The sequence below is a fragment of the Bombina bombina genome, chromosome 5, assembly GCF_027579735.1.
Source record: "Bombina bombina isolate aBomBom1 chromosome 5, aBomBom1.pri, whole genome shotgun sequence".
Classification (NCBI taxonomy): domain Eukaryota; kingdom Metazoa; phylum Chordata; class Amphibia; order Anura; family Bombinatoridae; genus Bombina; species Bombina bombina.
The window spans coordinates 903,665,236-903,684,535 of record NC_069503.1 but is presented as its reverse complement, the minus strand read 5'-3'; the positions used below and the strand labels follow the sequence as shown (position 1 = coordinate 903,684,535).

The following is a 19,300-nucleotide window of genomic DNA, read 5'->3' as shown; positions in this document are numbered from 1 at the left end:
ATGCATGCTAAGTCAATGGAACGGGGATTACTCAGATCTGTCCCCTTTGCTAAATCTGGACCAGGAGACCAGAAATTCTCTTCTCTGGTGGTTGTCACGGGTTCATCTGTCCAAAGGAATGACTTTTCGCAGACCAGATTGGACGATTGTAACAACAGATGCCAAGAGGGGAGCAGTCTGGAACTCCCTGAAGGCTCAGGGATCGTGGACTCAGGAGGAGAGACTCCTCCCGATAAACATTCTAGAATTAAGAGCAATATTCAATGCTCTTCTAACTTGGCCTCAGTTAGCAACACTGAGGTTCATCAGATTTCAGTCGGACAACATCACGACTGTGGCTTACATCAATCATCAAGGGGGAACCAGGAGTTCCCTAGCGATGTTGGAAGTCTCGAAGATAATTCGCTGGGCAGAGTCTCACTCTTGCCACCTGTCAGCGATCTACATCCTAGGCGTGGAGAACTGGGAGGCGGATTTTCTAAGTCGACAGACCTTTCATCCGGGGGAGTGGGAACTTCACCCGGAGGTATTTGCTCAACTGATTCGTCGTTGGGGCAAACCGGATCTGGATCTCATGGCATCTCGCCAGAACGCCAAGCTTCCTTGTTACGGATCCAGGTCCAGGGACCCGGGTGCGGTGCTGGTAGATGCACTAGCAGCCCCTTGGGTTTTCAACATAGCTTATGTGTTTCCACCTTTTCCGTTGATACCTCGACTGATTGCCAGGATCAAACAGGAGAGAGCATCTGTGATTCTGATAGCGCCTGCGTGGCCACGCAGGACCTGGTATGCAGACCTAGTGGACATGTCGTCCTGTCCACCATGGTCTCTACCCCTGAGGCAGGACCTTCTAATCCAGGGTCCTTTCAACCATCCAAACCTAATTTCTCTGAGGCTGACTGCTTGGAAATTGAACGCTTGATTCTATCAAAGCGTGGGTTTTCGGATTCGGTTATTGATACATTAATACAGGATCGGAAACCTGTTACCAGAAAAATTTACCACAAGATATGGCGTAAATATTTATATTGGTGTGAATCCAAGAGTTACTCATGGAGTAAGGTTAGGATTCCTAGGATATTGTCTTTTCTACAAGAGGGTTTAGAAAAGGGCTTATCCGCTAGTTCGCTAAAGGGACAGATTTCTGCTCTGTCTATTCTTTTACACAAGCGTCTGGCAGAGAATCCAGACGTCCAGGCTTTTTGTCAGGCTTTGGCTAGGATTAAGCCTGTGTTTAAAACTGTTGCTCCTCCGTGGAGCTTAAACTTGGTTCTTAAAGTTCTTCAGGGTGTTCCGTTTGAACCCCTTCATTCCATTGATATTAAGCTTTTATCTTGGAAAGTTCTGTTTTTGATGGCTATTTCCTCGGCTCGAAGAGTCTCTGAGTTATCTGCCTTACATTGTGATTCTCCTTATCTGATCTTTCATTCAGACAAGGTAGTCCTGCGTACTAAACCTGGGTTTTTACCTAAGGTTGTTTCTAACAGGAATATCAATCAAGAGATTGTTGTTCCATCGTTATGTCCTAATCCTTCTTCAAAGAAGGAACGTCTTTTGCATAATCTAGACGTGGTCCGTGCTCTGAAGTTCTACTTACAGGCAACTAAATATTTTCGACAAACTTCTTCTCTGTTTGTCGTTTACTCTGGACAGAGGAGAGGTCAAAAGGCTTCGGCTACCTCTCTCTCTTTTTGGCTTCGTAGCATAATACGCTTAGCCTATGAGACTGCTGGACAGCAGCCTCCTGAAAGAATTACAGCTCATTCCACTAGAGCTGTGGCTTCCATCTGGGCCTTTAAGAATGAGGCCTCTGTTGAACAGATTTGCAAGGCTGCAACTTGGTCTTCACTCCATACTTTTTCCAAAATTTACAAATTTGACACTTTTGCTTCTTCGGAGGCTGTTTTTGGGAGAAAGGTTCTACAGGCAGTGGTTCCTTCTGTTTAATGTTCCTGCCTTGTCCCTCCCATCATCCGTGTACTTTAGCTTTGGTATTGGTATCCCATAAGTAATGGATGACCCGTGGACTGAACACACTTAACAAGAGAAAACATAATTTATGCTTACCTGATAAATTTATTTCTCTTGTAGTGTGTTCAGTCCACGGCCCGCCCTGTCCTTTTGAGGCAGGTTCTAAATTTTAAATTATAACTCCAGTCACCACTGCACCCTATAGTTTCTCCTTTCTCGTCTTGTTTCGGTCGAATGACTGGATATGACATGTGAGGGGAGGAGCTATATAGCAGCTCTGCTTGGGTGATCCTCTTGCAACTTCCTGTTGGGAAGGAGAATATATCCCATAAGTAATGGATGACCCGTGGACTGAACACACTACAAGAGAAATAAATTTATCAGGTAAGCATAAATTATGTTTTTCGTCCCTTTCATTCAGACAAGTCCCAATGACAGCAGCCTGCCGCGAAACCCGAGCAGTCCTAGGGATCTTGGAAACCTTCTCAGTGTTGGAATAAAGCCAAGCAGGGCAAGAAGCCCACCTAGACAAAATCGACATGAAGGGGCCACCCCCGATCCGTCTCTGGATGTCGTAGGGGGCAGACTATCTCTTTTCACGGAGGCTTGAGTAAAAAACGTCAAGGATCCTTGGGTTCTGGAAGTTGTTGCCCAGGGTTACAGGATAGGTTTCAAAACAAATCCTCCCAGGCGCTGATTCCTTTTTTCAAATCTATCATCAAAACCAGAGAAACGGGATGCCTTTTTAGAGTGCGTGAGGGATCTCTCCTCTCTAGGATTAATTGTAGGGATCTAGGGTACTATTCAAACCTTTTTGTGGTACCAAAGAAGGAAGGCACGTTTCGCCCGATTCTGGACCTAAAGTGCTTGAAGAAGTTTCTGTCGGTTCCATTGTTCAAAATGGAGACGATAAGGTCTATACTGCCCCTAGTTTAAGAGGGCCAGTTTATGACCACGATAGACTTGAAGGATGCTTACCTTCATGTGACAATACACAAAGATCACTTCAGGTTTTTAAGGTTCGCCTTTCTGGATCAGCACTTCCAGTTTGTAGCTCTTCCCTTCAGGCTGGCTACTGCTCCAAGAATCTTTACGAGGGTTCTGGGATCTCTGCTCGCGGTGGTGAGATCCAGAGGGATAGCAGTTGCTCCTTATCTGGATGATATCCTGGTTCAGGATCCGTCCTACTGGCTGGCAGAGGATCATTTGGGAGCTCTTCTTCTGCGATTTCATGGATGGAAGATAATAAACTCAGGAAAGAGTTCTCTGGTTCTCAGTTCCAGAGTGGAGTTCCTGGGCAGATAATAGACTCCTAACAGACCAGAGATATCACAAAATTGCCGCCAGTTCCTTAAGGGGACAGATTTCATCTCTATCTCTGTTGCTACACAAGAAGCTCGCTGAGCTCCCATATATGCAGTCTTTTGTTCAGGCTATATCCAGGATTAGTCCTGTATTCAGACATTCTGCTCCTCCTTGGAGTTTGAATCTGGTTCTTAGGGTTTTTTTCTTAGGGTTTTGCAGAAGACCCCGTTTGAGCCTATGCATTTTCTTGACATTAAGATGCTTTTGGAAAAAAAGGTTTGGCAGGCTGTGGTGCCCTCAGAATAGGGTCCACCTCCTTTTTACCCTCCCATTTTTCATTCAGTGTCCTCTAGAGCTTTTGTATTTGTTTCCCACAAGTAATAAATGAAGCCGTGGACTCGTATTATATGGAAAACATAAATTATGCTTACCTAATAATTTAATTTCCATCGTTACGAGGAGAGTCCACGGCTCCTGCCCGGTTCTCCGTTGGGCGGACCTAAATTTATTTTGTTTTTTCTTCTGGCACCATTTATACCATGATATTTCTCCTACTGTTATTATTATTATTATTATTATCGGTTATTTGTAGAGCGCCAACAGATTCCGCAGCGCTAAACAGATTCTGCAGCGCTACTGTTCCTTGTTCCCTCGGCAGAATGACTGGGGGATGAAGGGAGTGGGGCAGGTATTTAAGCCTTTGGCTGGGGTGTCTTTGCCGCCTCCTGGTGGCTAGGTTCTGTATTCCCGCAAGTAATGAATGAAGCCGCGGACTCTCCTCGTAACAATGGAAATGAAATTATCAGGTAAGCATAATTTATGTTTTAATGACATTGAAGAAAGGCAGAGCTTTGAACTGGCCTTGTAATCTTTATATCTCAAGTCTTTCTCACTATCTTGAGATGAAGTTTAGTAGCAAGTCCTTCCAGAAGATTTGATGGAACAATGGAATATTGTACAACTCCAGAATACTATTTTAGCATAGTTTATGTTAAAGGGCCACTCAATACCTTAAAGGATTACTTTCCATTATAATTTTTAAGCCAAACAACTAACATATTAAAGTTAATTAAAACCTACTGACCTATATTTTCTCCAAAACGAAGTTTCATAACGTTCTAAAAGTTATATATTTTATTTGCCGATGATGTCACGTTATCCTGCCCACTATTTTCAGCACTGCATGTTCAAAATACTTAAACCAATGAAATTGTGTTTATAGCGCCATTTTGAAACCTAGGTATTGTAAACGGATTGGTACAGAGCAAAGGATACCCGCAGAGTGGGTTTGGAAAACAATTACATTTGCAGACAAGATTTCTGATATACGGTAGAGATATGTTAATGAAATGCTATTGATAAAGTGTATTTGGGGTAATTAGTTAGTAACAGGCATAGAAAATATTTACTTACAGTGGCCCTAAGATATTAATATATATTATACCTGTAACCAGACCAGGTAAGGCTTGTCACTGTCATTTTGTTACAAATAATTGCATTGTTTTGCAGCATCTTCTCATATCGCCTCTGATGAGGCCAATTAGCGACAAATATGTAAGATGAAGTGGCTTGAGATGTCTATAGCATGCACTTTTAGTTCTCAGAAACGGAATAGCCACATAACAGGAAATGAGGGCAAAAAAATTAATGAAAGTGTATTACAATTATTTTTACCACATATAATCAAAATATTAGATTACAATCTCAAAGTGTGTTGTGTAATTCACCCTATTGGTAGTATCTTGAATCTATTTCACTAATACTTCTCTAGTTAAAAAGTCTTTTGTTTACACTCACATAGAGAGCTAATTATCTATTCTTCTGCACCTTGTTGATTTACTAAGTGCATGTAAATTGAAACTACAGTTGTTTGATCAACCTTACGGTATGATGGAAACTCTAGAATAATAAATGAGTAAAACACTTTTATCTGGAATTCTCTGAAGGCTCAGGGACAATAGAGTCAGGAGGAGAGTCTCCTGCCAATAAACATTCTGGAATTGAGAGCAGTTCTCAATGCCCTCCGGCTTGGCCCCAGTTGACAACTCGGGGGTTCATCAGGTTTCAGTCGGACAACATCACGACTGTAGCTTACATCAACCATCAGGGAGGGACAAGAAGCTCCCTAGCTATGATGGAAGTATCAAAGATAATTTGCTGGGCAGAGTCTCACTCTTGCCACCTGTCAGCAATCCACATCCCGGGAGTGGAGAACTGGGAGGCGGATTTCTTAAGTCGTCAGACTTTTCATCCGGGGGAGTGGGAACTTCATCCGGAGGTCTTTGCCCAAATACTTCGACGTTGGGGCAAACCAGAGATAGATCTCATGGCGTCTCGACAGAACGCCAAGCTTCCTCGTTACGGGTCCAGATCCAGGGATCCAGGAGCAGTCCTGATAGATGCTCTGACAGCAACCTTGGGACTTCAGGATGGCTTACGTGTTTCCACCCTTCCCGTTGCTTCCTCGATTGATTGCCAGAATCAAACAAGAGAGAGCATCAGTGATTCTAATAGCACCTGCGTGGCCACGCAGGACTTGGTATGCAGACCTGGTGGACATGTCATCCTGTCCACCTTGGTCTCTACCTCTGAAACAGGACCTTCTGATACAGGGTCCCTTCAAACATCAAAATCTAACTTCTCTGAAGCTGACTGCTTGGAAATTGAACGCTTGATTTTATCAAGACGTGGATTTTATGAGTCAGTTATTGATACCTTAATACAGGCTAGGAAACCTGTTACCAGAAAGATTTACCATAAGATATGGCGTAAATACCTATATTGGTGTGAATCCAAAGGTTACTCTTGGAGTAAGGTTAGGATTCCTAGGATATTGTCTTTTCTACAAGAAGGTTTAGAAAAGGGTTTATCTGCTAGTTCATTAAAGGGACAGATCTCAGCTCTGTCCATTCTGTTACACAAACGTCTGTCAGAAGTTCCTGACGTCCAGGCTTTTTGTCAGGCTTTGGCCAGAATTAAGCCTGTGTTTAAAACTGTTGCTCCACCATGGAGTTTAAACCTTGTTCTTAATGTTTTACAGGGCGTTCCGTTTGAACCCCTTCATTCCATTGATATAAAGTTGTTATCTTGGAAAGTTCTATTTTTAATGGCTATTTCCTCGGCTCGAAGAGTCTCTGAATTATCAGCCTTACATTGTGATTCTCCTTATTTGATTTTTCATTCGGATAAGGTAGTCCTGCGTACTAAACCTGGGTTCTTACCTAAGGTAGTTACTAACAGGAATATCAATCAAGAGATTGTTGTTCCTTCTTTATGCCCAAATCCTTCTTCAAAGAAGGAACGTCTACTGCACAACCTGGATGTAGTCCGTGCTCTAAAATTTTACTTACAGGCAACTAAGGAATTTCGACAAACGTCTTCTCTGTTTGTCATTTACTCTGGGCAGAGGAGAGGTCAAAAAGGCTTCCGCTACCTCTCTTTCTTTTTGGCTTCGTAGCATAAATCGTTTAGCTTATGAGACTGCTGGACAGCAGCCTCCTGAAAGAATTACAGCTCATTCTACTAGAGCTGTGGCTTCCACTTGGGCCTTCAAGAATGAGGCCTCTGTTGAACAGATTTGCAAGGCTGCAACTTGGTCTTCGCTTCATACTTTTTCCAAATTTTACAAATTTGACACTTTTGCTTCATCGGAGGCTATTTTTGGGAGAAAGGTTCTTCAGGCAGTGGTTCCTTCTGTATAAAGAGCCTGCCTATCCTCCCGTCATCCGTGTACTTTTGCTTTGGTATTGGTATCCCAGAAGTAATGATGACCCGTGGACTGATCACACTTAACAGAAGAAAACATAATTTATGCTTACCTGATAAATTCCTTTCTTCTGTAGTGTGATCAGTCCACGGCCCGCCCTGTTTTTTAAGGCAGGTAAATATTTTTTAATTTATACTCCAGTCACCACTTCACCCTTGGCTTTTCCTTTCTCGTTGGTCCTTGGTCGAATGACTGGGAGTGACGTAGAGGGGAGGAGCTATATGCAGCTCTGCTGGGTGAATCCTCTTGCACTTCCTGTTGGGGAGGAGTAATATCCCAGAAGTAATGATGACCCGTGGACTGATCACACTACAGAAGAAAGGAATTTATCAGGTAAGCATAAATTATGTTATTTATTGATGTATGGTAAAGACCTTACAAATGTTGTCCTCCCCATAGATTTAGCACAGGGCATCTTCAGTTAAAAAAAAAAAAAAAAGTTCTAGGCCTGTTATGCTTAGGGTGAATGAGTGATTTATTCTTAATAGAAATCATTTAAATATGTATTAATTATAATTCTAAAATGATTTTACCTTTTTATGTCAACTTATTTTGTGCAGCATCCATGACTTCCTGTCAAAGCCCTTCAAGGGGGCTGGGGGCTTTACAGGAAGGCATATCTAGATTGATGTCATAAATCATCTTGAGTAACATGAGCTGATTTACTGTTAAGTGAATACTAAAGAGATACAATTTTGCCCATGCTCAGAACACACAATGCAATTTAATGTGACGGTCTACTTGAGAATGTTTATTGTTTAAAAAGATAGATAATACCTTTTATTACCCATTCCCTCATTTTTGCATAACCTATGCGGTTATATTAATACAGTTTTTAACTCTGTGATTACCTGGTATCTAAACTCTGCAAACTGCCTCCTTATTTCAGTTCTTTTGACAGACTTGCATTTTAGCCAATTGGTGCTGATTCAAATAACTCCAGGGGAGTGAGCACAATGGCATCTATATGACACATATGAACTAGCACGGTCTAACTGTGAAAAAACTGTCAAAATGCACTGAGATAAGAGGTGGCTTCAACAGTTTAGGAGCCTACCTAGGTTTAGCTTTCGAATAGAATAAATAGTGTAGAGAGCGCCAAAGAGGCTAAAAATCTGAGAAATGTAATATGATAAAATGTCTAAATAAGTCTCAGGATCCCCAATAGGGAAACAGATACAGTAGGATAAACAGATAAACAATTAAACAATTTAAAATGAGACAATAAATATAATGCACAATGGCATATAAGAGCACGTAAAATAATATATAAAATCTACAATATATAGAGGGTACTCTAAAAATAGGACAGATTTAGTCAAACTGTGTAAGGTGCACCTTACAAGTAAAAAGTACCCAATATAACTCCGCTCAGGTCATCCTACTGTATCCCTATCTGGGATCCTGAGACTTATTTAGACATTTTATTATATTAAATTTCTCACATTTTTAGCCTCTTTGGCACTTTCTACACTATTTATTCTATTCATTTCCTGTAGTTAAGGGGGGCTAGTACACCTGTGTACAAGAGCAACAGAGGCTTTCCCTAAGCGCTCCATCTCATTACACAACTATAGCTAAGTTTAGCTTTCAACAGCTATTAATCATCAAAGTTGCCTTGCTCTCTTGGTAAAGTAAAAGTTGTTTAAAATAGTAATCCCTATCTGAATCATGAAAGTTTTATTTTGACTTGACTGTCCCTTTAAGTTACCAACATGCCAGCTCCCCAATTTCCATGAGGGCAGTTACTACAGTAAAACAAAGTAAAGTGCTCACTTTGGAAGAAAACAAGTCGTTTGTTTACACAATCTGTTTCTTTTTATATTTACTTTGATTTAGGATGTTTTTGTTTTTACTAAACGAGTACTATTTCATATGCTTTTAAGTGTATGTGTGTGCAAATATTTCTTTTTTTTTTATTATTCTTTTTTTACAGCAACGTTATCATGAAATGCCAGATCCCAAATTTATTTATGGAAGTCATTATTCCTCTCCGGGTTATGTGCTGTTCTACTTGGTTAGAGTTGGTAAGGAAAATTCCAATGCTTTATGTACGTGATTTACACCTGGATGTACATTTTAGTTTATAATTGGCAAATTATATTTGTTTGATGAAAAAAATAAATTGTAATTAATTTAATAGCAATAATTTCAATTAAAGAGATATGAAACCCAAAATCTTTCTTTCATGATTCAGATAGAAAATACAATTTTAAACCACTTTCCAATTTACTTTTACTATTTACTATGATCTAATTTGCTTAATTATTTTGGTATCCTTTGTTGAAGGAGCCACAGTGCACTACTGGGAGCCAGCTGAATGCATTGGGTGAGCCAGTAACATGAGGCATATATGTGCGGCCACCATTCAACAGCTTGTGAGTCTACCTAGGTATCCTATTCTATGAATAGCTCACATTATACCTTGAATTTCTTATAAACGCATTTAAAATCTGTACCTAAGCCTTAAGCTGATAAATGCAATGCTTCTCTTAACAAGATAAAGAGAGACCCATTCTAGTCGAGAATGTTCTTTACAAACTGTTTAGCTGACATCATGAAATTAAAAATCACTCATAGCTAAAGACATTTAGGAATAAATAAACATGCAAAATGTGTTGCTTATAGAAAATCCTAGAAAAAGTCCACGTCTGGGGGTCATCAAATCTGGCATATTTAGATCATACCAAAATAAAATGTCCTGTATGGGATAATAAAATCCAAAAACTTTATTCAAAACATTTGATGTGCCCAAGTTGCACACCTACTATACAAAACAGTATATATTTAATTGTGTAAATACTGATAAGCATCATAACAATGTTTATGAATTGTCAGTGTTCTATATTTCTAATACTATTAATACAAATACGTTTGAACATTGTGTGTGTGTGTATATAAATATCTGTATGTATATGTGTGTGTGTAATATATAAAACAAGTGTGTGTATATTTAAACTTTTTTTTTTACTTGTATACTTTTTTTACACAGTATATGTATGTATGCGTGTGTGTGTATGTGTGTATATATATATATATATATATATATATATATATGTGTGTGTGTGTGTGTGTAATAAATATATATATATATATATATATATATATATATATATATATATATGTGTATATTTTAACTTTTTTTTTTTTTTTACTCGTATACTTTTTTTACACAGTGTGTGTGTATATGTGTATATATATGTCCTTTTTTAATGTTACATTGACTCTTTTCAGCACCAGAGTACATGCTTTGCATACAAAATGGGAAGTTTGATCATGCTGACAGAACATTTAACAGGTTAGTATTTTTTTTAATCAATGTGTTCAAAATCTATTTCTGTTTTCATGACAAAATATATATTATACTACATTATTTATTTTATTGTTTAGTATTGCAGAGACCTGGAGGAACTGTCTGGAAGGGGTGACTGACTTCAAGGAGGTAAACACTTTGAATTATATGTTGAAACTTACTTGTGTTCCCACTGACAAATTTACACTTGTCTGTTCTGTTCTTTCCAAGCTAATTCCAGAATTCTATGGGAGTGATTCAGGCTTTCTTTTAAACAGTTTGAAACTTGATTTGGGAAAGCGTCAAGGAGGAAAGTTAGTTGACGATGTTGAGCTTCCACCTTGGGCATCAGGTAAAAGTATTAAAAAAAAAAAAAAAAAAAAAAAAAGAAGAAAATTCTTTAATTGAATACTGTAGGCATAACATATATCAATAAGCAAGCACTGCATTGCAAAACAAGTACTGGAAAATCTGACATAGTGGTTTTGTTAGCAGAATTGTTCAAGTTTTTACAAATCAAGAGCAGCTCAGGGATACTATTGAAAAGCCTGCTGGATTGAATGTTCCTGGCCATTTCTGATCATTGGGGAAATATGTGAATGAGTTTGGGTCTTAAACTTGCCTATTAAATTAACAAACTAAAATCATTTCCTCTATGTAAATATTCATGTACCAGAAGTGAGTTACAGGAGAGTAAAAAACACCAGAGTGCAGTGAATAGTTGCAGATTGACAGGGTCTCTATTCACGTACCACAAGAGAGTTACAGGAGAGTAAAAAACACCAGAGTGCAGTGAATAGTTGCAGATTGACAGGGTCTCTATTCACGTACCACAAGAGAGTTACAGGAGAGTAAAAAACACCAGAGTGCAGTGAATAGTTGCAGATTGACAGGGTCTCTATTCATGTACTACAAGAGAGTTACGTATGATAGAGGCACTCTTGAGGTTGTTGAACAAGCATATGTTTCAGAGGTATTTTACAGCTAAAGCAGATTAAATAAATAATGAATATATATTGCAGTGTTATTTTATTCTCCTTAACTAAAAGGCCATTGCAGTGAAAAAATTACATGTTCTAATTTGTAAAAGAATGTAATTTTAACACTAGTGATGCTGCAAGCGTTAACTGCCACTGACCCTGATCAGCAGAGACAAACTTGCAGCTGACCCTTTAAAAACATTTTTTTTTTTAGGGGATTAAATGTTCCATTCATATAATATCACATGAAACTGCATTCCCATTGATTGCTGCACTTGTATGAAAAAATGGAGAACTTACATAATTTATTTTTCTTCTTAAATGGAAAGAGTCCACAGCTGCATTCATTACTTTTGGGAAATAAGAACCTGGCCACCAGGAGGAGGCAAAGACAACCCAGCCAAAGGCTTAAATACTCCTCCCACTCCCCTCATCCCCTAGTCATTCTTTGCCTTTCGTCCCAAGAGGTTTGCAGAGAAGATTCAGAATTTTTGTTTTTGTCTCTTATGGAGAACAGTAAGCTTCGGCATGGGACAGGAGTTTTAAGTAGTCCTGTCAGTCTCTCAGTGAGGGCTTGGATGAAAGTTAGAGTCCGGAGATGCAGGGAGTTTCTTTCTGCGAAACCATTCTGACTCATATTAACAGCTCCTCAAGCAATCGGCGTTGTCTAACTTCGCTGCCTGCTTTCTTCTCTCAAGTCCATGGCGGAGGCGATGCTACTATCCGTCACACACTTGAAGGGCCGTGTTCCTGTTCCACTGTGTAGATTCCGGTAAGATCATTTCATTTTACTTTATTTGTCAATATACTGTAATGTGAATGTTTCCAGAGAGGCTACCACCTTGCAGGTCTAACTTATAAATAATGGTCTCAGTGAGTCTCTTTTAGTATCTTGGAATCGAGGGTTGATATCTCCTGAGGGGGGTTATTGAACAGGGGGGTTATTGAACAGGGGGGTTTATAATTATGTTTGTTATGTGATTTAACCTGCTTATGTTTAATGTTTGCTGGGATCGTGGTTGGGGCATTGAGGCCTTTGGAAGTGACGCTGCCTTTTGGTTTGGCGCGCTTGTTTGGACTGTATGGTTCACCTTGTGTTCGGGCGTGGCTGCGTTCCGTTTTTCCATTTCCGCATTACTGACCGCGTGGTGAAGGAACTTTTATAGTCCACAGGGGTCTGGTCATAGTTGGTGGTGAGTTCCCCAGCCATTGGGGGTGTCAGGTGCCGTTTTTGTCTTTACTACTTAAGTCCATATTTAAAGTGAATGTAAATTTTGATGCGAAAGTGCCCGTTTTTTAAAACTTTGATTAAAAACAGTGGCATTTTAATTCATCAAAATTTACATTTCACTCCTGTTGTGACAAAAAAACGTACCTTTTAAACTTCACAGCAGCTCCAGCTTCCTCCGGTCTCACAAGCCATTTCTGATGTCAGAAATGATTGATAGGTCATCCTCCAATCACAGCTTCCCCCCTGGGGGATTCAGTGTCTGATTCACTGCTGTAATTGGAGGAAGCCGGATGCCTCATTTTAGACCCAGGAAGAGGCTTTGAAACGGGTGGAGGAAGTTGGAGCTGCTGTGAAGATTAAAAGGTAAGGTTTTTTTTTTTTCACAACAGGAGTGAAATTAAAATTTTGATGAATTAAAGTGCCCCTGTTTTTAATCGAAGTTTTAAAAACCGGGCACTTTAACATCAAAATTTACATTCACTTTAAAATCCTCTATTCAGTTATGGAGGATTCTGATGCTGAGACTGTGTTAATTTCAGATTCAGTTACGGAGGATTCTGATACTGAGACTATTTTGATTTCAGATTCTGTGTCCGGTGATTAATCCGGAGTGGCCTCGTTGACACCTGTCAACTAGTTTTGTTCTGTATGCCATTTCAGTGCATTTTCTTTCATGTAATTAGCAAGAGTCCATGAGCTAGTGACGTATGGGATATACATTCCTACCAGGAGGGGCAAAGTTTCCCAAACCTTAAAATGCCTATAAATACACCCCTCACCACACCCACAATTCAGTTTTTACAAACTTTGCCTCCTATGGAGGTGGTGAAGTAAGTTTGTGCTAGATTCTATGTTGATATGCGCTCCGCAGCAGGTTGGAGCCCGGTTTTCCTCTCAGTGTGCAGTGAATGTCAGAGGGATGTGAGGAGAGTATTTATTGCCTGTTTGAATTCAATGATCTCCTTCTACGGGGTCTATTTCATAGGTTCTCTGTTATCGGTCGTAGAGATTCATCTCTTACCTCCCTTTTCAGATCGACGATATACTCTTATATATATATATACAATTACCTCTGCTGATTTTCGTTTCAGTACTGGTTTGGCTTTCTACAAACATGTAGATGAGTGTCCTGGGGTAAGTAAGTCTTATTTTCTGTGACACTCTAAGCTATGGTTGGGCACTTTTTTAATAAAGTTCTAAATATATGTATTCAAACATTTATTTGCCTTGACTCAGGATGTTCAACATTCCTTATTTTCAGACAGTCAGTTTCATATTTGGGATAATGCACTTGAATCAAATATTTTTCTTACCTTAAAAATTTGACTTTTTTCCCTGTGGGCTGTTAGGCTCGCGGGGGCTGAAAATGCTTCATTTTATTGCGTCATTCTTGGCGCAGACTTTTTTGGCGCAAAAAATCTTTTCCGTTTCCGGCGTCATACGTGTCGCCGGAAGTTGCGTCATTTTTTGACGTTCTTTTGCGCCAAAAATGTCGGCGTTCCGGACGTGGCGTCATTTTTGGCGCCAAAAGCATTTAGGCGCCAAATAATGTGGGCGTCTTATTTGGCGCTAAAAAAATATGGGCGTCGCTTTTGTCTCCACATTATTTAAGTCTCATTTTTTCTTTGCTTCTGGTTGCTAGAAGCTTGTTCCTTGGCATTTTTTTCCCATTCCTGAAATTGTCATTTAAGGAATTTGATCAATTTTGCTTTATATGTTGTTTTTTCTCTTACATATTGCAAGATGTCTCACGTTGCATCTGAGTCAGAAGATACTTCAGGAAAATCGCTGTCTGCTGCTGGAACTACCAAAGCTAAGTGTATCTGCTGTAAACTTTTGGTAGCTATTCCTCCAGCTGTTGTTTGTATTAATTGTCATGACAAACTTGTTAAATGCAGATAAAATTTCCTTTAGTAATGTACCATTACCTGTTGCAGTTCCATCAACATCTAATGTTCAGAATGTTCCTGATAACATAAGAGATTTTGTTTCTGAATCCATCAAGAAGGCTATGTCTGTTATTCCTCCTTCTAGTAAACCTAAAAAATCTTTTAAAACTTCTCTTTATACAGATGAATTTTTAAATGAACATCATCATTCTGATTCTAATGACTCTTCTGGTTCAGAGGATTCTGTCTCAGAGGTTGATGCTGATAAATCTTCATATTTATTTAAAATGGAATTTATTCGTTCTTTACTTAAAGAAGTACTAATTGCTTTAGAAATTGAGGATTCTGGTCCTCTTGATACTAAATCTAAACGTTTAGATAAGGTCTTTAAATCTCCTGTGGTTATTCCAGAAGTTTTTTCCTGTTCCTGGTGCTATTTCTGAAGTAATTTCCAGAGAATGGAATAATTTGGGTAATTCATTTACTCCTTCTAAACGTTTTAAGCAATTATATCCTGTGCCGTCTGACAGATTAGAATTTTGGGAGAAAATCCCTAAAGTTGATGGGGCTGTTTCTACCCTTGCTAAACGTACTACTATTCCTACGTCAGATGGTACTTCGTTTAAGGATCCTTTAGATAGGAAAATTGAATCCTTTCTAAGAAAAGCTTATCTGTGTTCAGGTAATCTTCTTAGACCTGCTATATCATTGGCTGATGTTGCTGCAGCTTCAACTTTTTGGTTGGAAACTTTAGCGCAACAAGTAACAGATCATGATTCTCATAATATTATTATTCTTCTTCAACATGCTAATAATTTTATCTGTGATGCCATTTTTGATATTATCAGAGTTGATGTCAGGTTTATGTCTCTAGCTATTTTAGCTAGAAGAGCTTTATGGCTTAAAACTTGGAATGCTGATATGTCTTCTAAATCGACTCTACTTTCCATTTCTTTCCAGGGTAACAAATTATTTGGTTCTCAGTTGGATTCTATTATCTCAACTGTTACTGGTGGGAAAGGAACTTTTTTACCACAGGATAAAAAATCTAAGGGTAAAAACAGGGCTAATAATCGTTTTCGTTCCTTTCGTTTCAACAAAGAACAAAAGCCTGATCCTTCATCCTCAGGAGCAGTTTCAGTTTGGAAACCATCTCCAGTCTGGAATAAATCCAAGCCTTCTAGAAAAACAAAGCCAGCTTCTAAGTCCACATGAAGGTGCGGCCCTCATTCCAGCTCAGCTGGTAGGGGGCAGGTTACGTTTTTTCAAAGAAATTTGGATCAATTCTGTTCACAATCTTTGGATTCCGAACATTGTTTCAGAAGGGTACAGAATTGGTTTCAAGATAAGACCTCCTGCAAAGAGATTTTTTCTTTCCCGTGTCCCAGTAAATCCAGTGAAAGCTCAAGCATTTCTGAAATGTGTTTCAGATCTAGAGTTGGCTGGAGTAATTATGCCAGTTCCAGTTCTGGAACAGGGGCTGGGGTTTTATTCGAATCTCTTCATTGTACCAAAGAAGGAGAATTCCTTCAGACCAGTTCTGGTTCTAAAAATATTGAATCGTTATATAAGGATACCAACGTTCAAAATGATAAATGTAAGGACTATCTTGCCTTTTATTCAGCAAGGGCATTATATGTCCACAATAGATTTACAGGATGCATATCTGCATATTCCGATTCATCCAGATCATTATCAGTTCCTGAGATTCTCTTTCCTGGACAAGCATTACCAGTTTGTGGCTCTGCCGTTTGGCCTAGCTACAGCTCCAAGAATTTTTTCAAAGGTTCTCGGTGCCCTTCTGTCTGTAATCAGAGAACAGGGTATTGTGGTATTTCCTTATTTGGACGATATCTTGGTACTTGCTCAGTCTTCACATTTAGCAGAATCTCATACGAATCGACTTGTGTTGTTTCTTCAAGATCATGGTTGGAGGATCAATTCACTAAAAAGTTCATTGATTCCTCAGACAAGGGTAACCTTTCTGGGTTTCCAGATAGATTCAGTGTCCATGACTCTGTCTTTGACAAGACAAGAGACGTCTAAAATTGATTTCAGCTTGTCGAAACCTTCAGTCACAATCATTCCCTTCGGTAGCCTTATGCATGGAAATTCTAGGTCTTATGACTACTGCATCGGACGCGATCCCCTTTGCTCGTTTTCACATGCGACCTCTTCAGCTCTGTATGCTGAATCAATGGTGCAGGGATTACACAAAGATATCTCAATTAATATCTTTAAAACCGATTGTACGACACTCTCTAACGTGGTGGACAGATCACCATCGTTTAATTCAGGGGGCTTCTTTTGTTCTTCCGTCCTGGACTGTAATTTCAACAGATGCAAGTCTTACAGGTTGGGGAGCTGTGTGGGGATCTCTGACGGCACAAGGAGTTTGGGAATCTCAGGAGGTGAGATTACCGATCAATATTTTGGAACTCCGTGCAATTTTCAGAGCTCTTCAGTCTTGGCCTCTTCTGAAGAGAGAATCGTTCATTTGTTTTCAGACAGACAATGTCACAACTGTGGCATACATCAATCATCAAGGAGGGACTCGCAGTCCTCTGGCTATGAAAGAAGTATCTCGAATTTTGGTTTGGGCGGAATCCAGCTCCTGTCTAATCTCTGCGGTTCATATCCCAGGTATAGACAATTGGGAAGCGGATTATCTCAGTCGCCAAACGTTGCATCCGGGCGAATGGTCTCTTCACCCAGAGGTATTTCTTTAGATTGTTCAAATGTGGGAGCTTCCAGAAATAGATCTGATGGCGTCTCATCTAAACAAGAAACTTCCCAGGTATCTGTCCAGATCCCGGGATCCTCAGGCGGAAGCAGTGGATGCATTATCACTTCCTTGGAAGTATCATCCTGCCTATATCTTTCCGCCTCTAGTTCTTCTTCCAAGAGTATTCTCCAAGATTCTGAAGGAATGCTAGTTTGTTCTCCTGGTAGCTCCGGCATGGCCTCACAGGTTTTGGTATGCGGATCTTGTCCTGATGGCCTCTTGCCATCCGTGGACTCTTCCGCTAAGACCAGACCTTCTGTCGCAAGGTCCTTTTTTCCATCAGGATCTCAAATCCTTAAATTTAAAGGTATGGAGATTGAACGCTTGATTCTTGGTCAAAGAGGTTTCTCTGACTCTGTGATTAATACTATGTTACAGGCCCGTAAATCTGTATCTAGAGAGATATATTATAGAGTCTGGAAGACTTATATTTCTTGGTATCTTTCTCATCATTTTTCTTGGCATTCTTCTAGAATTCCGAGAATTTTACAGTTTCTTCAGGATGGTTTAGATAAAGGTTTATCCGCAAGTTCTTTGAAAGGACAGATCTCTGCTCTTTCTGTTCTTTTTCACAGAAAGATTGCTAATCTTCCTGATATTCATTGTTTTGTATAAGCTTTGGTTCGTATAAAACCTGTCATTAAGTCAATTTCTCCTCCTTGGAGTTTGAATTTGGTTCTGGGGGCTCTTCAAGCTCTTCCTTTTGAACCCATGCATTCATTGGACATTAAATTACTTTCTTGAAAAGTTTTGTTCCTTTTGGCGATCTCTTCTGCCAGAAGAGTCTCTGAATTATCCGCTCTTTCTTGTGAGTCTCCTTTTCTGATTTTTCATCAGGATAAGGCGGTGTTGCGAACTTTTTTTGAATTTTTACCTAAGGTTGTGAATTCCAACAACATTAGTAGAGAAATTGTGGTTCCCTCATTATGTCCTAATCCTAAGAATTCTAAGGAGAAATCGTTGCATTCTTTGGATGTTGTTAGAGCTTTGAAATATTATGTTGAAGCTACTAAGTCTTTCCGAAAGACTTCTAGTCTATTTGTTATCTTTTCCGGTTCTAGAAAAGGCCAGAAAGCTTCTGCCATTTCTTTGGCATCTTGGTTGAAATCTTTAATTCATCATGCCTATGTCGAGTCAGGTAAAACTCCGCCTCAAAGGATTACAGCTCATTCTACTAGGTCAGTTTCTACTTCCTGGGCGTTTAGGAATGAAGCTTCGGTTGATCAGATTTGCAAAGCAGCAACTTGGTCCTCTTTGCATACTTTTACTAAATTCTACCATTTTGATGTATTTTCTTCTTCTGAAGCAGTTTTTGGTAGAAAAGTACTTCAGGCAGCGGTTTCAGTTTGAATCTTCTGTTTATGTTTTTCATTAAACTTTATTTTGGGTGTGGATTATTTTCAGCAGGAATTGGCTGTCTTTATTTTATCCCTCCCTCTCTAGTGACTCTTGTGTGGAAAGATCCACATCTTGGGTAGTCATTATCCCATACGTCACTAGCTCATGGACTCTTGCTAATTACATGAAAGAAAACATAATTTATGTAAGAACTTACCTGATAAATTCATTTCTTTCATATTAGCAAGAGTCCATGAGGCCCGCCCTTTTTTGTGGTGGTTATGATTTTTTTGTATAAAGCACAATTATTCCAATTCCTTATTTTATATGCTTTCGCACTTTTTTCTTATCACCCCACTTCTTGGCTATTCGTTAAACTGAATTGTGGGTGTGGTGAGGGGTGTATTTATAGGCATTTTAAGGTTTGGGAAACTTTGCCCCTCCTGGTTGGAATGTATATCCCATACGTCACTAGCTCATGGACTCTTGCTAATATGAAAGAAATGAATTTATCAGGTAAGTTCTTACATAAATTATGTTTTTGTTGCCAGGATCAGCAACAAATGCATGAATTGAGTATTTTTTACTCTTTACCACGGAGTTACCCGTGTAATCTGATGGTTAGCCGTGTGGCTTGAGCCTCAAGGGTGGTTGGTCATACCCAGCTGCTGGCATTGGATGTCCCATTTTTGATGCGCCTTAGGGTTGCGGTCCCCTGGTCAGCTTGTCAGTGTTCCCGCGGA

General features: G+C 39.5%; 1 protein-coding gene across 1 annotated transcript in view; it reads left to right on the top strand.

Annotated features, from left to right (window-relative positions):
- NSMAF (neutral sphingomyelinase activation associated factor) overlaps positions 1–19,300 on the top strand; it is a 258,392-nt gene that overhangs the window by 75,060 nt on the left and 164,032 nt on the right. The window contains exons 14-17 of the mRNA XM_053715888.1: positions 8,979–9,069; positions 10,277–10,340; positions 10,433–10,484; positions 10,566–10,686. Coding sequence (XP_053571863.1) covers positions 8,979–9,069; positions 10,277–10,340; positions 10,433–10,484; positions 10,566–10,686 — 328 coding nt within the window. The remainder of the gene's footprint in view (positions 1–8,978; positions 9,070–10,276; positions 10,341–10,432; positions 10,485–10,565; positions 10,687–19,300) is intronic.